This window comes from Anolis sagrei, chromosome Y (genome assembly GCF_037176765.1).
Source record: "Anolis sagrei isolate rAnoSag1 chromosome Y, rAnoSag1.mat, whole genome shotgun sequence".
In the NCBI taxonomy this organism is placed as follows: domain Eukaryota; kingdom Metazoa; phylum Chordata; class Lepidosauria; order Squamata; family Dactyloidae; genus Anolis; species Anolis sagrei.
The window spans coordinates 44,142,101-44,165,144 of record NC_090035.1 but is presented as its reverse complement, the minus strand read 5'-3'; the positions used below and the strand labels follow the sequence as shown (position 1 = coordinate 44,165,144).

Genomic DNA, 23,044 nt, shown 5'->3' with positions numbered 1-23,044 from the left:
CTATGAGCCGCCGCAAACTACAGGAAGCAAGAGTGAGCTTGCGCTCGGGCTCGCTCCAAAGCCCCGCCCTCCCCCCCCCCCCCGAGGCTGCTCTATCTCTTGCTAGCGTGCCTGTTTTCCCTTGCTAGGCCAGCGTTCCGAGCGTACTCTCGCGGAACGCTGGCCTAGCAAGGGAAAACAGGCATGCTAGTAAGAGAGAGAGCAGCCTCGGGGGGGGGGGGAGGGGGGAGGCGGGGCTTTGGAGCGAGCCCGAGCGCAAGCTCACTCTCGCTTCCTGTAGTTTGCGGCGGCTCTAAAATTGGCTCCAGTTAGAAGAGTTAGCAAGGGAAAACAGGCATGCTAGTAAGAGAGAGAGCAGCCTCGGGGGGGGGGGGGGGCTTCGGAGCGAGCCCGAGCGCAAGCTCACTCTCACTTCCTGTAGTTTGCGGCGGCTCTAAAATTGGCTCCAGTTAGAAGCCTTGCTGCCGACCTTTGCACAAGATGGAATTTTTGGACCAACTTCAAAGGCAGCCCCACGCAGAGCGCATTACAATGATACAATCTGGATGTAACCAAGACATGGCCAAGTCAGACTTCACAAGATACAGTCTCAGCTGGCGCACGAGATTTAACTGTGCAAAGGCCCTCCAGCCACTGCAAACACCTGAGCATCAAGCGTCACCCCTGAATCAAAGAGGACCCCCAGGCTGCAGTCCTGTGTCCTCAAGGGGAGAAAGACCCCTTCCATCAAGCACGGGTTGCCACCCTGATCGGCCCCACAACTGACCAGAAGGACCTCTGTCTTATGTGGATTAAGCTTCAACTTGTTAGCCCTCATCCAGTCCATCACAGTTGTCCGGCACTGGTTCAGGGTCCAGGAGGCTTCCTTGGAGTTCGGTGGAAAGGAGTAGTAGAGTTGGACGTCATCTGCATACAGAAGGCACCAAACTCCAAAACTCCAGATGACCTCGTCCAGCGGTTTCATGTAGATGTTGAAAAGCATGGGGAAGAGAATGGAAACTTGCAGGACCCCACAGGTCAATGGCCAGTGATCTGAGCAGGTGTCCCACTACTTCACCAACTGGGAACAATCCTCCAAGAAAGAGGGGAGCTAGTGCAGAGCAATGGCCCCAAGACCCATTCCAGAGAGCCGACCAAGAAGGAGACCATGGTTGATGGTATCAAAATCTGCTGAGATCCAAGAGAAGCAACAAGGACACCCTCTCCCTGCCGAGCTCCCTTCGGAGGTCACCCACCATGGCGACAAAGCTGTCTCTGTACTGTGACCAGGCCATAATGAGGCAGATCAAGAGAATAAAATAATAAAATATAATTCTAAGAATAAAATTAAAAATATAATAATATAAAAATATATTATAATATAATAATAGTGTTATACTAATAAATAATAATCATAATAAAGTAAAATAATAATATATTATAAAAAATAAAATAATAAAATAATAAAATATAATTGTAAGATAATAAAATAATAAAATATTTTAATATAATATATTAAAATTAATATAATACTATTATAATATAATAATGTATTAAAATTAATAATATAATAAAATAAATATAATATTATTATGATTATGATGATGGCTGAAAATAATCTCCATCCTCTCCATCATCATCTCCATATCCCCCTCTCCTTTGGTATGCATATGTATATGTGTTCACAGAAATAAATTCGTAAAAAATATTCACAAATACATTTGTAAAAATATTCACAAAAGATAATCACAAAAATATTCACAAAATTATCACAACAATACTTGAATAAATATTTGTAAAAATGGTAGAAAAATATTCCTAAAAATGGTCTTTAAAAATTCACAGAATATATTCTTAAAAATTCAAAAACTATTCACAAAAATATTCTTTAAAAATTCAAAAATATTCTCAAAAACATTTGTTTAAATGTTCATAAAATATTAATATGAATATTTGCAAAAACATCAAAGAATTTTTTATTTAAGATATAGAATTTTTTATTTAAAATATTAATAACAATATGCGGGGACTCACCTCTGGCTTCCCTTTTTCTCTCCTTCCTTCTTCCTTCTTTTCTTCCTACCTTCCTTCCATTTCCTCCCCTCATTCCTGCTGCTCCTCGTTGCTGGCGCTGGGGGTCCGGCTCCGGATTTGGCTCCACAGCTGCTTGATGAGCTCCGGGTTCTGCTGCTGCATCTGCTGTGCAAACTGTTGGCCTCTGCGGAAGGAAGGAAACCACCCAAAAGAACCAGTTATAACTGCAGGCAATTGGATTGGTGCTGCAAGATTGTGTATAACATCCCAATCCGGGTCGAGTCAAGAAAGCCTTCTCTTCTGCTCCTTCCAGCCCTTGACCAGCCCAGCTGACACCCAAACCTGGCTGGGGCTCTCCAGATCATGGAGGATAGATTGTTATTGTTATTCCTAGGCATGTGCAAAAAAATTGGAAGTTGAAAATCTTGGAAGTTTTGTAAGTTAGGAGTAATTTCTGATGCATTTGCCAGGCCCACATCAAGTATTTTAGAATCAAAACTGACTCCTTACTTTTTGGGTTTAATTTTGTAAATCTCAGTTATCATTTAGTTAAAATTCAGTAACTGTACTACAAGAAGCACTGCCTGAACATCAAGCAAAAAGTGGGTGCTAGAAATAATATCATACGAAAGCTGACTGGCACAACCTGGGGATCACAACCAGACACAGTGAAGACATCTGCCCTTGTGCTATACTACTTTGCTGCTGAGTATGCATGCCCGGTGTAGAACACATCTCACCACACTAAAACAGTGGATGTGGCTCTTAATGAGACATGCTGCCTTATCACAGGGTGTCTGCGCCCTACACCACTGGAGAAATTACACTGTCTAGCCAGTATCGCACCACCTGATATCCGCCGGGAAGTAGCAACCAATAGTGAAAGGACCAAGGCAGTGACGTCTCCAGCCCATTTGTTGTTTGGGTATAAGCCAGCACGTCAACGACTTAAATCAAGAAATAGCTTTCTACAGAGACACTCGCTGGAACACCCCAGCAAGCGAGAGTCCAAAAGTGGCAGGCTCAAACCCAGAACCTCAATCAATGGCTGATACCAAATGAGAGACTCCCCCCTTGGCACACAAAAAACTGGGCGACTTGGAAGGCGCTGAACAGACTGCACCCTGGCACCACGAGATGCAGAGCTAATCTTAAGAAATGGGGCTACAAAGTGGAATCCATGACATGCGAGTGTGGAGAAGAGCAAACCACTGACCACCTGCTGCAATGCAACCTGAGCCCTGCTACATGCACAATGGAGGACCTCCTTGCAGCAACACCAGAGGCACTCCAAGTGGCCAGCTACTGGTCAAAGGACATTTAATCAACTACCAAGCTTGCAAATTCTGCGTTTTGTCTGTCTGTTTGTTTGTTTTTGTTAAAAATGTAATACAAATGTCTGGTTGCTGATGACACGGTAAATAAATAGTAACTGGGTTTCTAAGCACTTCTGGTGGGTACTAGGTATGTGTTGATATGATTCTGCAACTTCAATGGCAGATGTGACTTACGCTTGGATGAGGCTGGCAAGGTCGGAGGCTCCGAGGGCTGAAGAGGATGAGAAGTCGGAAGCCCTGGTGGCTTGGCCTTCCGAAATCACCCCCGACATCCTGTAAGCAGAGACAGAGGGAGGGAGGGACGCCTGGCTTGCAAACCACTCCCAGGTAAACATAGAGGCTGGGCTGATGGCCTTTGGGGACCCCTGCCCAATCCAAGATACTCTATCTCATACACAATAACACACAGAGAGAGCACATCCCTGAGTTACACACATGACTCCTAGTTAAGAATGGGGCTGGACTGGATGGCCTTCGGGGTACCCTTCCACATCTAGGATACTATCTATCTCATATATACATGCACACACATACACATATACACAGGTCATCCCTGATTTACAGAAATCCGAATTACAAACAACTCCTACTTCAGAACAAGGCTGGGCTGGATGGCCTTTGGGGATCCCTTCTACATGTATCACCACCTATCATAGGATGCATGGGATTCCGAAGGAGAGGCAGACCGATTGCCCAGAAAGGGAGACAGACCCCTTTCCCAGACAAAGTTTTTCATACTTACAATTGCTGCAACTGTGGGCTGTTCACCAGGTTTGCTGCCTGTTGAATTAAAATGAGGGAGGGAAGCGGGGTAATAATAATAATAATAATAATAATAATAATAATAATAATATATTTTAATTGTATGCTGATGCTTTTATGCCAAATTGCTTTGCATCTCTTTTGGAGAGATAAAGCAGGACAAAAGGTATATAACAACAACAACAAATATGTAATATACTAAAATATTGTTGAAGGCTTTCATGGCCGGAATCACTGGGTTGTTGTAGGTTTTTTCGGGCTATATGGCCATGGTCTAGAGCAATGTTTGTCAACCTGGGGGTCGGGACCCCTGAGGGGGTCGCGAGGGGGTGACAGAGGGGTCACCAAAGACCATAAGAAAACCCAGTATTTTCTGATGGTCATGGGGATTCCATGTGAGAAGTTTGAGCCAATTCTATCGCTGGTGGAGTTCAGAATGTTCTTTGATTGTAGTGAACTATAAATCCCAGCAACTACAACTCCCAAATGTCAAGATCTATTTTCCGCAGACTCCACCAGTGTTCACATTTGGGCATATTAAGTATTCATGCCAAGTTTGGTCCAGATCCACCATTGCATGTCCACAGTGCTCTCTGGATATAGGTGAACTACAACTCCCAAACTCAAGGTCAATGCCCATCAAACCCTTTCAGTGTTTTCCATTGGTCATGGGAGCCAAGTTTGGTTCAAATCCATCGCTGGTGCAGTTCAGAATGCTCTTTGATTATAGGTAAACTATAAATCCCAGCAACTACAACTCCCAAATTACAAAATCAATCTTCCCCCAACCCCACTAGAATTCACATTTGGGTGTATTGGGTATTTGTGCCCAGATTGGTCCAGTGAATGAAAATGCATACTGCATATCAGATATTTACAATATGATTTATAACAGTACTAAAATGACTGTTATGAAGTAGCAACAAAACAATATTATGGTTGGAGGTCACCACAACATGAGGGATTGTATTAAGGGGTCATTAGGGTTGAGAGCCACTATATTAAGGGGTCGTGGCATTAGGAAGGTTGAGAACCACTGGTCTAGACGCCATATAATTGGAACTAGTTCCAACAGACCTCACTACCTCTGAAGATGCTTGCCATAGAGGCAGGCGAAACGTCAGGAAAGAATGCCGCTAGATCATGGCCATATAGCCTGAAAAAACCTACAACAACCCAATATAATAATATGTTATAATATAATAATACATAGCCGCTTTGAGTCTCCTTTGGGAGAAAGAAGGTGGGATATACACCTTCCCCTTTTGTGCTTTGGCTCAGCACTCAGATTGCTATATTCTGCAAATCTAATGCACACCCCAATCTTGGAGAGGCCACTGAGTCCCCAAAGGGGAAGCCTTAGACTCAAGCCAATAGGGTAGTTTCACTGTCTCTGTTTTATCCAATTGGTCGGTGAGTGAAGCCACTCACTCATTCACTCACCATGTTGATGAAGCTGGGGTTGTTGAGGAGGCCGGCCAAGTCGAAGCCCCTGGAGCTCCCTGTCTGCAAAGGAGGGAGCAACACAAGCGTTTGTACTGCGTGTGTTTCATAAAGGCTGTTTTCCCTCAATGGGAAAAGGCAGGAGAAACACTGCCTCAATAAATAAATACATATAAAATAAAATACATATAAAACATCCTTCTTTCCCCCTCCACTTTCACTGGGGCACCAACATCGCACGTTGGCAAACTTCTCAACGTGCGATGTGCCTGGCTTCCTTGCTCCTCTCAACCCCCTTTTCCAATGGCTTTGGCTCCAAGGAAGCTGCTGGATCTGGCTGTGGGACTATGAGTCTGAAAAGGAAAGAGCTTCCTATGGCTTCCTCCTGTAAACTGCACAATAAAGAACCAAACCCCTTCTAACTAAGGGAGGCCGACTTAGAGAAAGTAATACAGTCTCTGTGGAGGCATGGTAATAATAATAGTTTCATAGATAATAATTTCACAGAATTGCATAGATAATAATGATGATGATGATAATTTCATAGATAATTTCATAGATAGTGTTGTAGTGCAGCCTGAGACTGATAGGCTCACTGATGATTTAGAGAGGATTGTGAGATTTCCTGGGGGGTTTCCTGGGGCACAATGTGCTGGAGATTCAAGTCAGGGTAAAGATGCTTCTCTCTGGGAGAAACCTGACTCAGAAAGTGCAAGGCTTTAAGGTCAGCCAGAGGAGTCAGAAACTGCAACATTAGATAAGGAGTTAAGCAAAGAGCTATGTGATACGGAATGCTCCCAGGGAAAAACACCTGGTGCTACGGAGATCAACAAAAGCCTTCATTTACAGATTAGAGCAGAAAATAGGCACCACCAGTAAGAGCGATTACGTGAGAAAGCTGGGGAGAAAATTTGTGGGAAAAAGAATGACTATCCCCGCTGTGAAGTATTGTAGCCAGCTAGGCTGAAGGGTAGAAAGGCGGGCCGCAGCAGCCTTGCCATCGTTGCTGCCGCCGCTGCCGCTACCACCTCGGGCCGCCATGCTGATGTGCCATCTCACACAGCGGCTTGGGACGTGACTAGACCCGGGTCGCCCGGTCGAAGAGCGGACCTCGCCATTGCCGCCACGACGAGCGCTACCGGAGGAGAGGGCCCCGCCACCGCCACTGCCGCCTCGCAGGCCGACTCTGTCACAGCAGCCGGCTTGGGCCTCTATTGCTGCTTTTGGGCCCCAGCATTGCTGCTGTTACTGCTCTGGATCTGCCAGAGCTGCTCACCTGCCGTGCCGGAGAGGGGGAGGAGAGAGAGGAGCCAACACTAGCGAAGGAAACCACCAGTGCCACTGAGGGGAAGAGGATGACCCTCCCTTGGATTGCTGCTGTTGTGGTCCTTTGTCATCTTGATTTATTATTTTATTCTTATATTTTTGTTTTATTTTATATATTTTATATATTTTTTTTAATTCTTATTTTATTTTTATTTTTCTGATTTTACGTGTGTGTTGTGTGTTGTTCTGGGATATGTTGATTGGGACGGACATCTGAGGCCTAAATAGTAGACAGGAAGCTCTGCCCGTCCATGACTCAGCGTTTACTGTCCTTTCCAGAGAATTAGTCAGCTAATCACTCTATACTGCCCTCTATGGTTCAACCCAAGCTGTGCAAGTAACACCACTCAACGCAGTTTAGAATCTGTGCTGGTAACTAGTGTTAAATAATTGCTGTCTTCGCTACCCGGGCTACCATCTTCCCGTGAACTGGGTCATCTCCTTCTGAGGACGGCCAAGAAGAACTAGGGACCCGACCAATGGGGGCCGGCTTGTTCTCCACGGACTCAGAGTGCTGGGCTCCTATTGTTTGAACTGACTGTCCAGATTGAAGGTCGATTGCGGATTTAGTCCAGAAGGCACTAACATAGCACTTTAGAACTATCATAGCACTAAACCACTTTACACTAAGCACTTTTCAGATCCCTAGTCTGCCAGAACTCTTGCCAGTAGCAAACCGGTCCCAAATTCCAGATCCATGATCAACTGATTGAGTGATTAATTGTGTTGCACTTTAAACAACTGTTCAGAGTCTTGCACTGTCACTTTGGAACTAGTCACAGATATTGTTGTTTACCAATACCCTAATCCTATGTTACCATTGACACCAATCCTGCTGCTATCGATACTAGTGCACTTTACCTTCTTTACTACACTGGAAGGAGCAGGTAATTTCAAGGGGTGGGAACATCAAGACCCAATTATATGTGACTACACTTATCATCAAGCACTAACATATGGAACAACAATAGATGGAAATGGAGGGTACATCCCCGGGGGGAGTGGGTCCATGGGTGGGGGCGCCGCCATAGGGGTGGTGACGGGCAGAGGGAAATACGGGAAAGGGAGAGCAAATTATTTATTCCGGCCCAAAATTCATAATAATAGATTGGCAACCTCCAAAGATGCTAACAACCCAAGGAAAAGTCAAATCCGGCCAAAACTTTATAACAGAACATTGGCAATTCCAAAAATGGAAACCACAATTCGGCCCGAAACTAGTAAAGACAGATTGGCAGCTTCAAAACATCCTCCTGACAAGATACAACTGAGGTGCCAGGATGGTGGTCCCTCCAGGTTAAAGGTGGTGCTGTTCAATGCCAGGTCGGTAAATGAAAAAACTCCTATTATTAAAGATCTAATTCAAGAAGAACATACTGACTTGGCTTGTATAACAGAGACCTGGTTGGACGAAGGGGGAGGGGTTAATCTCTCCCAACTCTGTCCACCAGGCTACTCTGTTCAGCACCAACCAAGGCTTGAAGGGTGGGGAGGAGGAGTTGCAGTGGTCTATAAGGAGTTTATCCCTCTGATCAGGCATCCCATCCCACAAACATCTTCATTTGAATGTGCCGGCTTTAGGATAGGTGACCGGGACAGGATAGGGATTCTGTTAGTGTACCGACCACCCCGCTGCACTACAGTCTCCCTACCTGAGCTAGCGGGAGTGGTCTCGGACATGGCTTTGAGCTCCCAACGGCTTTTGGTCCTGGGAGATTTCAATGTCCATGCCAAGGCCACTCTCTCGGGTGCGGCTCAGGACTTCATGGCCGCCATGGCAACCATGGGCCTGTCCCAACTAATATCTGGTCCCACCCATAGTGCCGGGCACACTTTGGATCTGGTTTTTGCGCAGGGATGGGATGAGGGTGACGGAGTGGAGGAGCTGACCATCGCTCCATTGCCATGGACCGATCACCACCTGATCAGATTTAGACTAACTGTGCCTTCTAACCTCCGCAGGGGTGGTGGACCCATTTGAATGGTCCGCCCCAGGAGACTTATGGATCCAAATGGTTTTCTGACGGCTCTTGGGGATTTTTCCACCTCCTTGGCAGGCGACTCTGTCGATGCTCTGGTCTCTCGCTGGGACAGTGAGTTGACCAGGGCAATTGACACAAACGCTCCGGAACGTTCCCTCTCGAGTAACCGAGCTAAACCAGCCTCTTGGTTTACTGAGGAGCTGGCAGCGATGAAGCGAAAGAAGAGGAGGCTAGAGTGTGTGTGGCGCCAGAACCCCACCAATCCAGCCCAAACACACCTGAATGCCTTTTTAAGGTCCTACGGTGTGGAAATAGCAGCAGCCCAAAAAACATCTATTACAGCCAATATTGCATCCGCGAAGAATCGTCCAGCTGAGCTTTTCCGAGTTGTCAGGGGCCTGCTAAATCCGCCAAAATGCGAGACCTCGGATAACTTGGTGGCCCGCTGTGAAGCATTTGCTCGATTCGTCACAGATAAAATTGAGCGGATTCGGTCAGGCTTTGACGTCATTTTAACAGCAGTCTCTGGGGATGTAACGGGAACATCTGCTTGTCCAGTTTTGTTGGATTCGTTTCAATTGGTTCAGCTTGAGGATGTGGACAGGATCCTTGGAGAGGTGCGACCCACCACATGCATCCTAGACCCCTGCCCATCCTGGCTGATAAAAGAAGCCAGAGGGGGTTTGGCAGAGTGGGTGAAGGTGATGGCTAATGCCTCCTTACAGGAAGGAAAATTTCCAGCGAGTTTAAAACAAGCTGTTATAAAACCGCTGTTGAAGAAACCGTCACTGGATCCCACTCAATTTGACAACTATTGGCCAGTTTCCAATCTCCCCTACTTGAGCAAAGTCATGGAACATGTGGTGGCAGCACAACTCCAGGGGTTTCTGGTAGACACTGATTATCTAGATCCGGCACAGTCTGTCTTTAGGCCGGGACATGGAACGGAAACAGCCTTGGTCGCTTTGGTAGATGATCTTCGCAGGGAGCTTGACAGGGGGAGTGTGTCCCTGTTAGTTCTGAGGGACCTCTCAGCAGCCTTCGATACCGTCGATCACGGTATCCTTCTGGGGCACCTCATGGACATGGGGCTCAGAGGCACTGCTCTGCAGTGGCTCCGATCCTTCCTTGAGGGACGATCCCAGAAAGTGTTACTGGGTGACACCTGTTTGGCCCCACAACCGCTGTTGTGTGGAGTCCAACAGGACTCAATTCTGTCCCTGATGTTATTTAACATCTACATGAAGCCGCTGGGGGAGATCATTCGGAGTTTCGGAATCAGGTGTTATCTCTATGCAGATGATGTCCAAATCTGTCACTCCTTCTCACCTGTCACCAAGGAGGCTGCCCAGGCCTTGAACCGGTGCTTGGCTGCTGTGTCGGACTGGATGAGACTGGATGAGACTGTGTCGGACTGGATGAGCAGCTTGGCTGCTGTGTCGGACTGGCTATCATATGTCCTTTCAGCCTTCTCTTCTTCAAGCTAAACATGCCCAGCTCCTTAAGCCGCTCCTCATAGGGCTTGTTCTCTTGACCCTTTATCATTTTAATCGCTCTCCTCTGGACACATTCCAGCTTGTCAATATCTCTCTTGAATTGTGGTGCCCAGAATTGGACACAATATTCCAGGTATGGTCTAACCAAAGCAGAATAGAGGAGTAGCATGACTTCCCTAGATCTAGACACTATGTTCCTATTAATGCAAGCCAAAATCCCTTTGGCTTTTTTTGCCGCCACATCACATTCTTGGCTCATGTTTAACTTGTTGTCCATGAGGACTCCAAGATCTTTTTCACACATACTGCTCTCAAGCCAGGCACCCCCCTCAAATATAGGCTGAGTGCACTTTAAGCATTTTACTACTCTTGACTTCCCTCAATGTTCTTGACGGCCTTTACCATAATCGGCCAGTGCATGTTTCTCTTCTTCTGCTGTTTGTTTCACTTGCAGAAGTCCTCTGACTCCTAATTTTCTCAGCAGGTAAAGTCTGTCGACATCACTACGCGGGTGTAATGAGTAAGTGGGTTGTAATCAGTATTCTTGTTTTTCTGTCCAGATCACCCAGCTTTGCCTGTCTCCAGTTCACAATCCCAGCAGTGTATCTAATGACGGGGATGGCCCAGGTGTTGAGAGCCTTGATCATATTTCCGCCTTTTAATTTGCTCTTCAAAACCTTTCTGACTCTTTGGATATATTCCTTGCTGACCACATTTTTCACATGCCCATGCTTGATATTGTCCAACTGTAGTATGCCCAGATATTTATAGGCTTCAGGCTGATTGCATTTTATGGTTTGCCCTTGCTTTCTTTAATGCCACTGTGGGACATTTTTCTATGCTGAACTCCATACTGATGTCAGTGCTGAAGATTCTGACAGTGTTGGTCAGTGCCTAGATTTCAGTTTCTGATTTTCCGTAAAGCTTTAGATCATCCATGTACAGTAAGTGGGACATTTTGGGAGAATTTCTTGCTGTTTGGTAGCCTAGGTTTGTTTTCTGTAGAATCACTGATGGTGGGATCATTGCAATGATGAACAGCAGTGGTGACAGTGAGTCGCCTTGGAAAATTCATCAATTATTTATTTATTTATATTTCAAACTTATATGCCGCCACTCTCCTAAGGCTCGGAGCGGCTTACAAGAACAAACTAAAATCTAACACTAAAATCTAAAATCTTGATATTAACAGTTCCATAGCTTTCGTTGCCCACAAACAATGCAGTTTTCCATTATTTCATTGCATTTTCAGTGAACTAATATTTTCAAAACCCCCAATGACATTTAGACATTTGATAATCCAACAATGTGGCAGTGAGTCAAATTCTTTTTTTTTATAATCAATCCAAGTTGTATAAAGGTTTGTTTTGAGACTTTTGCCATTCTCCAGTATCATTTTGTCAATTAAAAGCTGATCTTTCATGTCCCTACTTCTTCTTTAATTGGATTTTTGGTCTACTGGCAAGATGTTATTTTCCTCCAAGTAATCCTGGATTTGATCTGCTATTATGCCTGTCAGCAGTTTGAACATTGTAAGCAGACATGTTATTGGTCTGTAGTTTTCTGGTATTATCCCTTTTACTGGATCTTTCTGTATCAAATATGTCTTCCCAGTTGTTATCCATTTGCTGATGTTTCCGGTTGCAGCATCTCATTGAATTGTTTGGCCATTTTTGAGTGCAGTTGATCATTGCCAGGTTCTTGATTTTCTTCATTCTTTCAGTGATAATTTCTGTTATTTACAAGGTTCTCATTTTGTTCTCTGAAAACTTATTTTCAGTCTTTTATCGACTCAGCTTTTTTGTTGTAACCTTTTTTATGTTTCCCACAGATCTCTCCAGAATGCATTTGTAGCTGTTTTTTCTGGTTTTTCATTTTTCACAGCTGATGATAATTATAATGATAATAATAAACTCTTATTATTATTATTATTATTATTATTATTATTATTATTATTAGCTGTCCCCTGCCATGCATTGCTATGGCCCAGTCTGTGTATGTATTTTGTGTGTGCATATATGTGTATATGTATTAGTGTATATATGTGTGTGTATATGTGTCTATATATGTGTCTATATATGTGTGTGTGTGCGCGCGCGTGCTTGTGTATATATATATATGTGTGTGTGTGTATATATATATTTCTGTGTGCATGTGTAAATGTATATGTATGTGTATATGCATGTGTGTGTGTGTGTTTTATGTATGTGTATGTGTGTATTAATGAATTTATGTGTGTACATATGTATGTATATGTGTGTGTGTATTGGGAAAGAATGCACTGTAAACTCCTTGGTGGACCAATGGGGTCTCCAGGCAGAAAGAAAGAGGGGGGGGGATCTTTCCTGGAATTTAGTCCAGACACTTGTTCTATTCTTTCTTTCTTCAAGGGGAAGAAGGAGGAAGGCTGAGTTCAGTCTGGAATGGCTCCTGTAAAGTTTTGACTAAAACCCAGAGCAGATGGCAGATTGGGTTCCAGAGTTTTCCAAGCAGGCCTTGTGGGCATCTGCCCAAACAGAAGGAAGAAAAGGAGGGGAAGAGGGAGGGAGGGAGGAAGCAAGGCAGGCCAGGACTTCGGGTGAGTCCGTTTCCCACTTTGCTTGGGAGGATGCAGATGTGTTGGGGGCTTCTTTTCGGCCCTGGCTCGGGAGTTTTTTCCCCTTCCCTTTGCATCTCTGCCTGAGGGATGAGTGTTTAGTTGGGGGGAGGGAAAGAGATAGGTCAAAACATTAAAAGAAGGGAGGGGAGAAAGTCAGGCCAAGGCAGAGGGAAAACAGAAGGGGAAGGGACTCCAATCCCAAAGTCTGTACATACGGCTTTTCTCTGGCTGCGTATGCTGGGGGTTCCTCTCTGCAGTTGCTGCTGTGGACTTGCCCCCTTGGGAGGCGTGGCTGGGCCACCCCTTCTCCACAGCGACGGCTGTAGAGAGCCAGCCATGCCAGGGCACTGCTTGCCTCCCTGACTGGATTCCTTGCCTCTCTCTCTCTCTGTCTCCTCCACCTGAGAGAATGTGGCCTCCTCCTTCCTTTTTGCTTCCCTTGCCATTGTGACGGTTGTGTGTGGCCACGCGCTTTTCCCTCGCGCTTTTCCCTCGCGCTGGAGGGAGTGAAGCCAGGGCAGTCTTTTTGCGCATGTGTACTATTTTGGGGGGTTTAAAAGTCCATTTCCAGGTGGGGTTTTTTGCTGTTTTTTTGAGTGGATGACATAAATTGGACTGTTAGGTGTCTTGTGTCCAAATTTGGTGTCAATTCCCCCAGTGGTTTTTGAGTTCTGATGGTATCACAAACAAACATTACATTTTTATTTATATTGATGATGATGATGATAATGATGATGATGATGATTACTGAGGCTGGGTGGCCATGTGGCAGGAGTGCTTTGATTGTGTTTTCCCTCCATGAAGGCAGAATTAAGGGAGTTGGACTAGATGGCCTTTAGTAGTCCCTTCCAACTCTAGGATTCTATGAAAGGAGTCTTAGTTGACCATGAGCAGTGTGATACTGCAGCTGAAAAGGCCAATGCGTCAATTTTAGGCTGCATCAATAGGAGAAGCCTGAGAGAAGGTGAAAGGGAACTGATATGACACTTTACCTCTGTTGGTAATTACTTTTAATGATAATAATTAATGCAACTGTTTATTTTAACTTATTGTACAATGTTTAGTATTGCCTTTTGTTTTTATTTTTTATGGTTTTCTGTTTGTATTGAATGTTTATTTGTTATTATGTTGGAAGCCACCCTAAGTCCCCATGGGGAGATAGGGCAGGGTACAAATAAATAATAAAGTTATTGTTGAGACCATATTGTTTTTGTTGACCCTCCTTTTCCACTTACTGAGCTATTTATTTATTTATTTATTTATTTGGAGTGCTTCTACCCCGCCCTTCTCAACCCCCTAGGGGGGACTCAGGGCGGCTTACAAAAAGGCACAATTCAATGCCTAACAATTCATAAAATACAGTACAATATACAATACACGAATTTACCATATAGTGCCAACAATTATAACTAATTAAAACAGTCAAACAATATACTAGCAGCAATAAAATCATCTTGTGGTCAATGTTCGCCAATTCATAGTCCGTAATCCATCTAGCATCGTCATTATCCTTTCCTACTCTGATCGTCATTGGTTGCCTTTGTCCATCTGCCAGCTTATCCGAAGGCCTGGTCCCACATCCAGGTTTTTAGCTTCCTTCTTAAAGCAAGGAGGGATGTTGATGACCTAATCTCCCCCAGGAGTGCATTCCACAGGCGAGGGGCCACACCGAGAAGGCCCTGTCCCTCGTCCCCACCAGTCTCGCTTGTGATAAAGGTGGGGCCGAGAGCAGGGCCTCCCCAACAGATCTTAAACTCCGAGGTGGGACGTAGAAGGAGATACGTTCGGACAGGTACGCTGGGCCGGAGCCATAAAGGGTTTTGTAGGTCAAAACCAGCACTTTGAATTGTGCTCGGAACTGGATCGGCAGCCAGTGGAGCTGACATAGCAGGGGGGTGGTATGCTCCCTGTATGACGCTCCGGTGAGTAATCTGGCCGCCGCCCGTTGGACTAATTGAAGTTTCCGAACAGTCTTCAAAGACAACCCCACGTAGAGCGTGTTGCAGTAATCTATTCGGGATGTAACAAGAGCGTGGACCACCGTGGCCAGATCTGACTTCCCAAGGTACGGGTTCAGCTGGCGCACAAGTTTTAATTGTACCAAAGCTCTCCCAGCCACTGCTGAGACCTGGGGTTCCAGGCTCAGTGATGAGTTCAGGATCACTCCCAAGCTGCGAACCTGCGTTTTCAGGGGGAGTGTAACCCCGTCTAAGACAGGTTGTAACCCTATGCCCTGTTTGGTCTTACAACTGACCAGTAGGACCTCTGTCTTGTCTGGATTCAATTTCAATTTGTTAGCTCTCATCCAGTCCGACACAGCAGCCAAGCACCGGTTCAAGATCTGGACAGCCTCCTTGGTAACAGGTGGGAAGGAGTAACAGATTTGGACATCATCTGCATAGAGATAACATCTTAGTCTGAAACTCCGGATGATCTCTCCCAGCGGCTTCATGTAGATGTTAAACAACATCGGGGACAGAATTGATCCCTGTGGGACCCCACACGACAATGGTTGAGGGGCCAAACAGGAGTCACCCAGTAACACTTTCTGGGACTGTCGCTCAAGAAAGGACCGGAGCCATTGCAAGGCAGTACCCCCAAGTCCCATATCCTCGAGGTGTCCCAGAAGGATACCGTGGTCAACGGTATTGAAGGCCGCTGAGAGGTCCAGCAGAACTAACAGGGACACTCTCCCCCTGTCAAGTTCCCGGCGAAGATCATCTACCAAGGCGACCAAGGCTGTCTCAGTTCTATGTCCCAGCCTAAAGCCAGACTGTGCCAGATCTAGATAATCAGTGTCTACCAGATATCCCTGGAGTTGTGTTGTCACCACACGTTCCACGACTTTGCCCAAAAAGGGGAGATTGGAGACTGGCCGATAGTTGTCGAATCGAGTGGGGTCCAGTGATGGCTTTTTCAACAGCGGTTTTATAACAGCTTGTTTTAAGCTCTCTGGAAACTTTCCTTCCTGTAAGGAGGCATTAACCACCACCTTTACCCACTCTGCCAATCCCTTCTGGCTTCCTTTATCAGCCAGGATGGGCAGGGATCTAGGATGCATGTGGTAGGTCTCACTTCTCCAAGGATCCTGTCCACATCCTCAAGCTGAACCAATTGAAATGAATACAATAAAACCAGGCAAGCAGGTGTTCGTGTTACATCCTCAGAGACCGCTGTTAACATGGCGTCAAAGTCAGACTGGATCAACACAACTTTATCTGCAAAGAAACGAGCAAATGCTTCACAGTGAGCCACCGAGTCGTCAGGGATCTCGCTCTTAGGCATAGGCGGCTCATCCATTACGCGAAGTAAGCAGTCGCAGAACACTTTTTTTTGCCAGGGGCGCAAAGGCGCCTCTGTAAATGCCCCTTGACCGCCACTTGAGGATCGCCCCCTCAGCTCACAACAGCTCTAGCAGTCCAGGTGGAGCCTTGGCTTTCTTGCCTCACTGCCGGGTGATCCTCTTCCCAAAGGGGCCGGGCCCTTGAGCCCTGCCTCGCCCCTCTCGTTCCTGCTCCACCCGACTACCGGGTGCACGAGCAGAGCCGGCGCTCACTCATTCTCCACGTTCGATCCCTTCCCCATCACCGGCTCCCTTTCCCGATACCCCGGTGCTCCACCCGCCTCCTCTGTTCTCCTCAATACGCGGGTGGGCCAAGGGGCGGAGCCACTGTGTCTGGCCCGCTTTGGGTCCGGAGACATGTCTGAAGACCCCAGCGTGCACACCAAAAGTCTCCACTTCTCCTGACTTTCTCTTCAGCCATTGGGACCAAGAGAGAGAGAGACAGAGAGAGAGTGAGCCCCTCCGGCTGGAGGTATCTCCCACCTCTGCTCCCTCCTTTGTTTTTGCGCCTACCTTCAGGAAAGGTGGGCATCTCCACCTCCGTCTGTCTCTCTCTCTCTCTCTCTCGCCCCTGGATAGAATTGAACCATATGTGGCACACAGAACACCCACAGCGAACAGAATCATGGAATCATAGAATCAAAGAGTTGGAAGAGACCTCATGGGCCATCCAGTCCAACCCCATTCTGCCAAGAAGCAGGAACATTGCATTCAAATCACCCCTGACAGATGGCCATCCAGCCTCTGTTTCAAAGCCTCCAAAGAAGGAGCCTCCACCACACTCCAGGGCAGAGAGTTCCACTGCTGAACGGCTCTCACAGTCAGGCAGTTCTTCCTCATGTTCAGATGGAATCTCCTCTCTTGTAGTTTGAAGCCATTGTTCCATTGCGTCCTAGTCTCCAAGGAAGCAGAAAACAAGCTTGCTCCCTCCTCCCTGTGGCTTCCTCTCACGTATTTATACATGGCTATCATATCTCCTTTCAGCCTTCTCTTCTTCAGGCTAAACATGCCCAGCTCCTTAAGCCGCTCTTCATAGGGCTTGTTCTCCAGACCTTTGATCATTTTGGTTGCCCTCCTCTGGACACATTCCAGCTTGTCAATATCTCTTTTGAATTGTGGTGCCCAGAATTGGACACAATATTCCAGGTGTGGTCTAACCAAAGCAGAATAGAGGGGTAGCATTACTTCCCTAGATCTAGACACTATGCTCCTCTTGATGCAGGCCAAAATCCCATTGGCTTTTTTTGCCACCACATCACATTGTCGGCTCATGTTTAACTTGTTGTCCATGAGGATTCCAAGATCTTTTTCACACGTACCGCTCTGGAGCGAGGCATCCCCCATTTTGTATCATTGCATTTCTGTACATCGCAGTAACTACAACTCACATATGTCAAGGTCTATTTTCCCCCAAAAGCGCCTCAAGAGCGCCCCTGGGCAACATCAACTCTACTGCAAAGGCTTACTTTGCGTAATGGGTTGAGTCGCCCCTGCATCTGTCAAACGCCCTCTCTAGCAGGCGTCTGACACTTGGACCAGGCTGTGGTGCAGCTAGTTAGTGGCCAGCTGTATTAAATGACTACTGACCAAGAAGTCATGAGTTCGAAGCCACCCTGGGTCAGAGTGAGCTCCCAATAGTCTAGCTTGCTGTTGATCTATGCAGCCCGAAAGACTGTTGCATCTGTCAAGTATGAAATTTAGGTACCGCTTTACGCGGAGAGGCTAATTTAACTAATTTATGACGGCATAAAACTTTCCACCAGTGTGTGTAAGAATGAGGAAGTACTCCATCAAGGGCTCGGTGGGGTTTATAGTTCGCCTACAATCAAAGAGCATTCTGAACTCCATCAATAATGGAATTGAACTAAACTCGGCACACAGAACTCCCTTGACCAACAGAAAATACTGGGTGTGGTGGGCACTGACCTTGAGTTTGGGAGTTGTAGTTCACCTACATCCAGAGAGCACTGTGGACTCAAACAATGATAGATCTGGGCCACACTTGGTAGAAATATTCAATATGTCCAACTGTGAACACTGGTGGAGTTTAGGGGAAATAGACCTTGACATTTGGGAGTTGTAGTTGCTGGGATTTATAGTTCACCTACAGTCAAAGAGCATTCTGAACCGGCCCTAGGTAATTTTCAACGGTAAGCAAACAGTATTTTGCCCCCCCCCCCCCCCCCCAACCAATCAGTGATATATATTTTCTGTTCGTCGTGAGAGTTCTGTGTGCCATATTTGGTTCAATTCCATCATTGGCAGGGTTCAGAATACTCTTTGATTGTAGGTGAACTATACATCCCAGAAACTACAACTCGCATATGTCAAGGTCTATTTTCCCCCAAGAGTGCCTCAAAAGCGCCCCTGGGCAAAATCAACTATACTGCAAATGCTTACTTTGCGTAATGGGTTGAGCTGCCCCTGGGCATATATTAGAGTTGGAAAGGGACCCCCAAGGGCCATCCAGTCTGGCCCCTTTCTGTTAGAAAGAGGACCAGGTGGGATGGTATACATTAGAAATGGGAGGGCATCCAGTCCAACCAGGGGCAGCTCAAACCACTACGCAAAGTAAGCGGGAAGGCGGATGGGCCAACTTCGGCCCTATATGTGTTTTGGACTTAACTCCCACAATTCCAAACAGCCAGTAGAAAGTCCAAAATACCTGGAGGACCAAAATTTGTCCATGCCCCATATATAATTTTTCATTGATTGGTTTAGGGGGGGTGCAAAGATACTGTTTGCTTACACTTAAAAATTACCTAGGGCCGGCCCTGCTCTTAGGTAGATTTAATAGTCCTCTGACGACTCGGAATAGTTCAGCTGGACAATTCTTTGCGGATGCAATATTGGCAGCAAGAAATAGTTTCTGTGCCGCCGCTATTGCCATGTCGTAGGACCTTAAAAAGGTATTCAGACATGTTTGGGTTGATTTGGTAGGCCTCTGACGCCACACGCACTCTAGCCTCCTCTTCTCTTGTTCATTGCCACCAGCTCCTCAGTGAACCAAGGAGCCAGCTTAGCTGTGTTGCCCGAGAGGGGGCGTTCCGGAGTGATTGTATCAATTGCCCTAGTCTTCTCACTGTCCCAGCGAGAGACCAGAGCATCGATAGAGTCACTAGCCAAGGAGGTGGGAAATTCCCCAAGAGCCATCAAGAAACCATTTGGATCCATAAGTCTCTTGGGGTGGACCATTCTAATGGGCCCACCACCCTTGCGGAGGGTAAGAGGCACAGTTGAGTCTAAACCTGATCAGGTGGTGATCGGTCCATGGCAATGGAGCGATGGTCAGCTCCTCCACTCCGTCACCCTCATCCCATCCCTGACAAAAAACCAAGTCCAATGTGTGCCCGGTACTATGGGTGGGACCAGATACTAATTGGGACAGGCCCATGGTTGCTATGGCGGCCATAAAGTCTTGAGCCGCACCTGATGGGGGAGCCTTGGCATGAACATTGAAATCTCCCAAGACTAAAAGCCGCTGGGAGTTCAAAGCCATGTCCGAGGCCACCCCTGCTAGCTCAGGTAGGGAGACTGCCGTGTAGCGGGGTGGTCGGTACATTAACAGAATCCCTATCCTGTCTCGGTTACCAATCCTCATGCCGCTACACTCAAAGGAAGATGACTGTGGGATGGGGCACCTGATCAAGGGGATAAAATCCTTATAGACCACCACGACTCTGCCTCCCCGCCCTCCAGGTCTTGGTTGGTGCTGCACAGAATAACCTGGCGGACAGAGTTGGGAGAGATTCACCCCTCCCCCCTTGTCCAGCCAGGTCTCTGTAATGCAGGCCAGGTCAGCTTTTTCTTCTAGGATTAGATCTTGGATGATAGAAGTTATCCCATTTACTGACCTAGCATTGAGCAGCACCACTTTTAACCGGGAGGGACCACCATCCTGGCACCTCAGCTGTACCTTGTCAGGAGAGTGTTTTAGACTTGCCAATGTATCCTTCTTAATTTTGCGTTGAATAGGTTGTTGAATTGTATTATGGGTAATTTTTGGAATTGCCAATGTTCTACTCTAGATTTTGGGCCGAATTTGTTGTTCATTTGTATATTTAGAAGTTGCCAATGTATTATTATAGAATTTGGAGCGTATTGGGTATTTTGTTCTCCCTTTCCCATATCTCCCTTTGCCTGTCACCACCTCTATGGTGCACCCCTCACCTGCGGAATCCCCCCTTCGCAATTTTTGTTCCTGTTGTTGAGTTTTGCTAGTGCACTTGCGCAATAATAGGTAGAAACAGATAGCATAAATGGTAAACAGTTGGAATATAAAGTGCTGACAATTTGTCAACCTACTAAGGATGATGCTAAGTGCTGGTGCAAGACCTCGGAACAGTTGTCTAAAGTGCTACTATAACAACAACTTAATCACAATAGGATATTTTGGGACCAGTTAATCAAATGGGCTCTGGCAGAATGGAAGGAGGATCTAATAAAGTGTTCTAGGATAAAGTGACACAGTGCTGGAACAAGTTCAAGGATTGGTGCCTTCTTTTATGACGCCACATTCCAGTCAAAGAGGGTCAATTTAAATACAAGGAGTCCGGCTTCCTGGATCCGTGGAATACATACCGGCACTCACTGGCCAGATCCCTGGATTCTTCTCGACCATCCAAGGAGAAGAAGTGGCAGTTTCCACAAAGATGTAGTTCATGCAATGAAGGCAATAGTTGTTATTACAGTCACAGTTTGCCAGTGAGCTTTCCAGAGATTAATGTTATTTACACAGCATGACTCCACCAGAGGGGGAAGTGTAGGAAGGCAGATTAGTTATTCATTAACCACAACATGAAACAACACACAGCATACCACACATAACAAAGCAGACCCCCCACACACATCAGACAAAACAAAACAAAATAAAGTAAAATAAAAATAAAAAAATAAAAATTATAAAAGATGGCAAGGAATAGCAGCTAAAACTCAAGGAAACGGGGGGGGGGGTCCTCTTCTTCCCCCCTCCCAGCGATGTGGCGACTTCTGTCCTTCTCTCTTCCCTCATCTCCGGTACAGCAGATAAGATGGACGTTCTCCTGATCGACTGGGGAAAGCGGCGACAGCGGCAGCGGAGATGGAAGCCACGATTGGCAAAATGGCAGGTGGCAGCTGCGGCGGACGGCCTGCCGTGGCCTGTTCCCCTGCAGTCTCCAAGCAGCTCTGGGCGCATCACCAGCTGCTGCCCGGACAAAGTAGCAGCGAGGGAAAAAGATGGCGGCGGCGACAGAGATGGAAGGCCTGCCGCTATCGACGAAGTGGCGGGTGGCGGTGGTGGTGGCTGTGTCGGCGATGGGCGGCCTGCCGCAGCCTGTCCCACCCACAGTCCCCAGAACAGCTCCGGCCGTACTTCCAGGTGCTGCCCGAATCGGCGCAGCAGCAGCGTGGGGAAGGCAGCAGGCGCTGCAATGGAAGGCCTGCCGTGATCGGCGCGATGGCGGGTGACCGTTGCGGCAGCGATAGGCGGCCTGCCGTGGTCTGTCCAACCCGCAATCACCAAGCAGCTCTGGCCACACCTCAGCTGCCACCTAGATCAGCGCAGCAGCGAGGTAGCGAAACAGCAGCAGTATCGGCAGGGATGGATGGCCTGCCGCAGTCAGCAAGGTGGTGGGTGGCGGCTGCGGCGGAGATAGATCCAGGGGGAGGATTATAGTTGATGGTAAAGATTCCTCCAGGAGCTGCAGTAAGTGCCTATTGTAATTCCGCCATCTTGGGGGAAAAAATTGTGCCTGGTAGCAAACTGGCAGCCAGTGGAGCTGGTGTAACATGGGAGTTGCATGCTCCCTGTATGCTGCCCCAGTTATTAACCTGGCTGCCTCTCGTTGGAGTATTTGAAGCTTCCGAGCAGTCTTCAAAGGCAACCTCGCTTAGAGTGCGTTGCAGTAGTCTTTTCTAGATGTAGTCTACTCTAGATGTAACGAGAGTGTGGACCACCATGGCCAAATATAGTTCTAAGGGACATGTGGTCGTGCACAGTTATATAGGAATGCATTGGCTGTCACCCAGCTAGTTTACTGTTTTTCTTTGAAATATGGTAAATATTCAAAAACATTTAACCTACTGATGCCTTGATTAATGCAATTTTATTGATATCTATTTTTATTTTGAAATTTACCAGTAGCTGTTGCATTTCCCACTCTCGGCTTATACGCGAGTCAATAAGTTTTCCCAGTTTTTTGTGGTAAAATTAGGTACCTCGGCTTATATTTGGGTTGGCTTATACTTGGGTATATACGGTATATTATATTATATTTATTATAATATATTTTGAAATATTTTTATTATTTTATTATTATAGATTTTAAATATTTTATTATTTATTATACGATATCTACCGGCTGTTAGGAAATGTGCGAGTTGAAAACCAAAACAGCTGGAGGGGGGAAGGCCAAAGCTGGCTCAGTCTTGACTTAAGAAAGCTCTTTGACCCACTTTTCATCCAAACTCACAGGGGAGGCTTTTAATCTTGACACGTTGCCTTATGTATGGCTGCACACACACATCCCTTATGTACAGCTGGATACACATCAGGATCCCCCGATTTCCCATCGGTATATACAGAGATATACTCACGACAGTGACAGACATCATTAACAGAGGTACAGCAAGAAGCAAGAGAATCATGCCAAGAGAGAGAACACTTGCTTTGATACTCATTGCTTCTCATCATCAAACAGGGTCAATAGATAATGATCCAACCCTCATCATGCCTGTCACATGGTCACAACAGTGAATGATGT

At 46.5% G+C, this 23,044-nt stretch overlaps 1 protein-coding gene across 1 annotated transcript; it reads right to left on the bottom strand.

The window, feature by feature from the left end:
• Window positions 1-2,038: 2,038 nt before the first annotated feature.
• On the bottom strand, window positions 2,039-16,258 carry LOC137095608 (small glutamine-rich tetratricopeptide repeat-containing protein alpha-like). Its single transcript, XM_067462382.1, has 5 exons — window positions 16,118-16,258; window positions 5,556-5,618; window positions 4,093-4,130; window positions 3,525-3,623; window positions 2,039-2,197 (listed from the first exon to the last, which is right to left on the bottom strand). Exons 1-5 carry the CDS (start codon window positions 16,256-16,258, stop codon window positions 2,083-2,085), a joined length of 456 nt encoding a protein of 151 aa, XP_067318483.1. The 3' UTR covers window positions 2,039-2,082.
• Between the last annotated feature and the right edge of the window lie 6,786 nt (window positions 16,259-23,044).

Excerpts from the sequence above, each read along its gene's own strand:
- LOC137095608 (XM_067462382.1), bottom strand. The coding sequence starts at position 16,258 with ATGGATGAGCCGCCTATGCCTAAGAGCGAGATCCCTGACGACTCGGTG. Across the intron at positions 5,619-16,117 it reads TAACAGCGGTCTCTGAGGAT|ACAGGGAGCTCCAGGGGCTT; the intron begins GTAACACGAACA and ends CCTCCTTTGCAG. Across the intron at positions 4,131-5,555 it reads ACCCCAGCTTCATCAACATG|GCAGCAAACCTGGTGAACAG; the intron begins GTGAGTGAATGA and ends TTAATTCAACAG.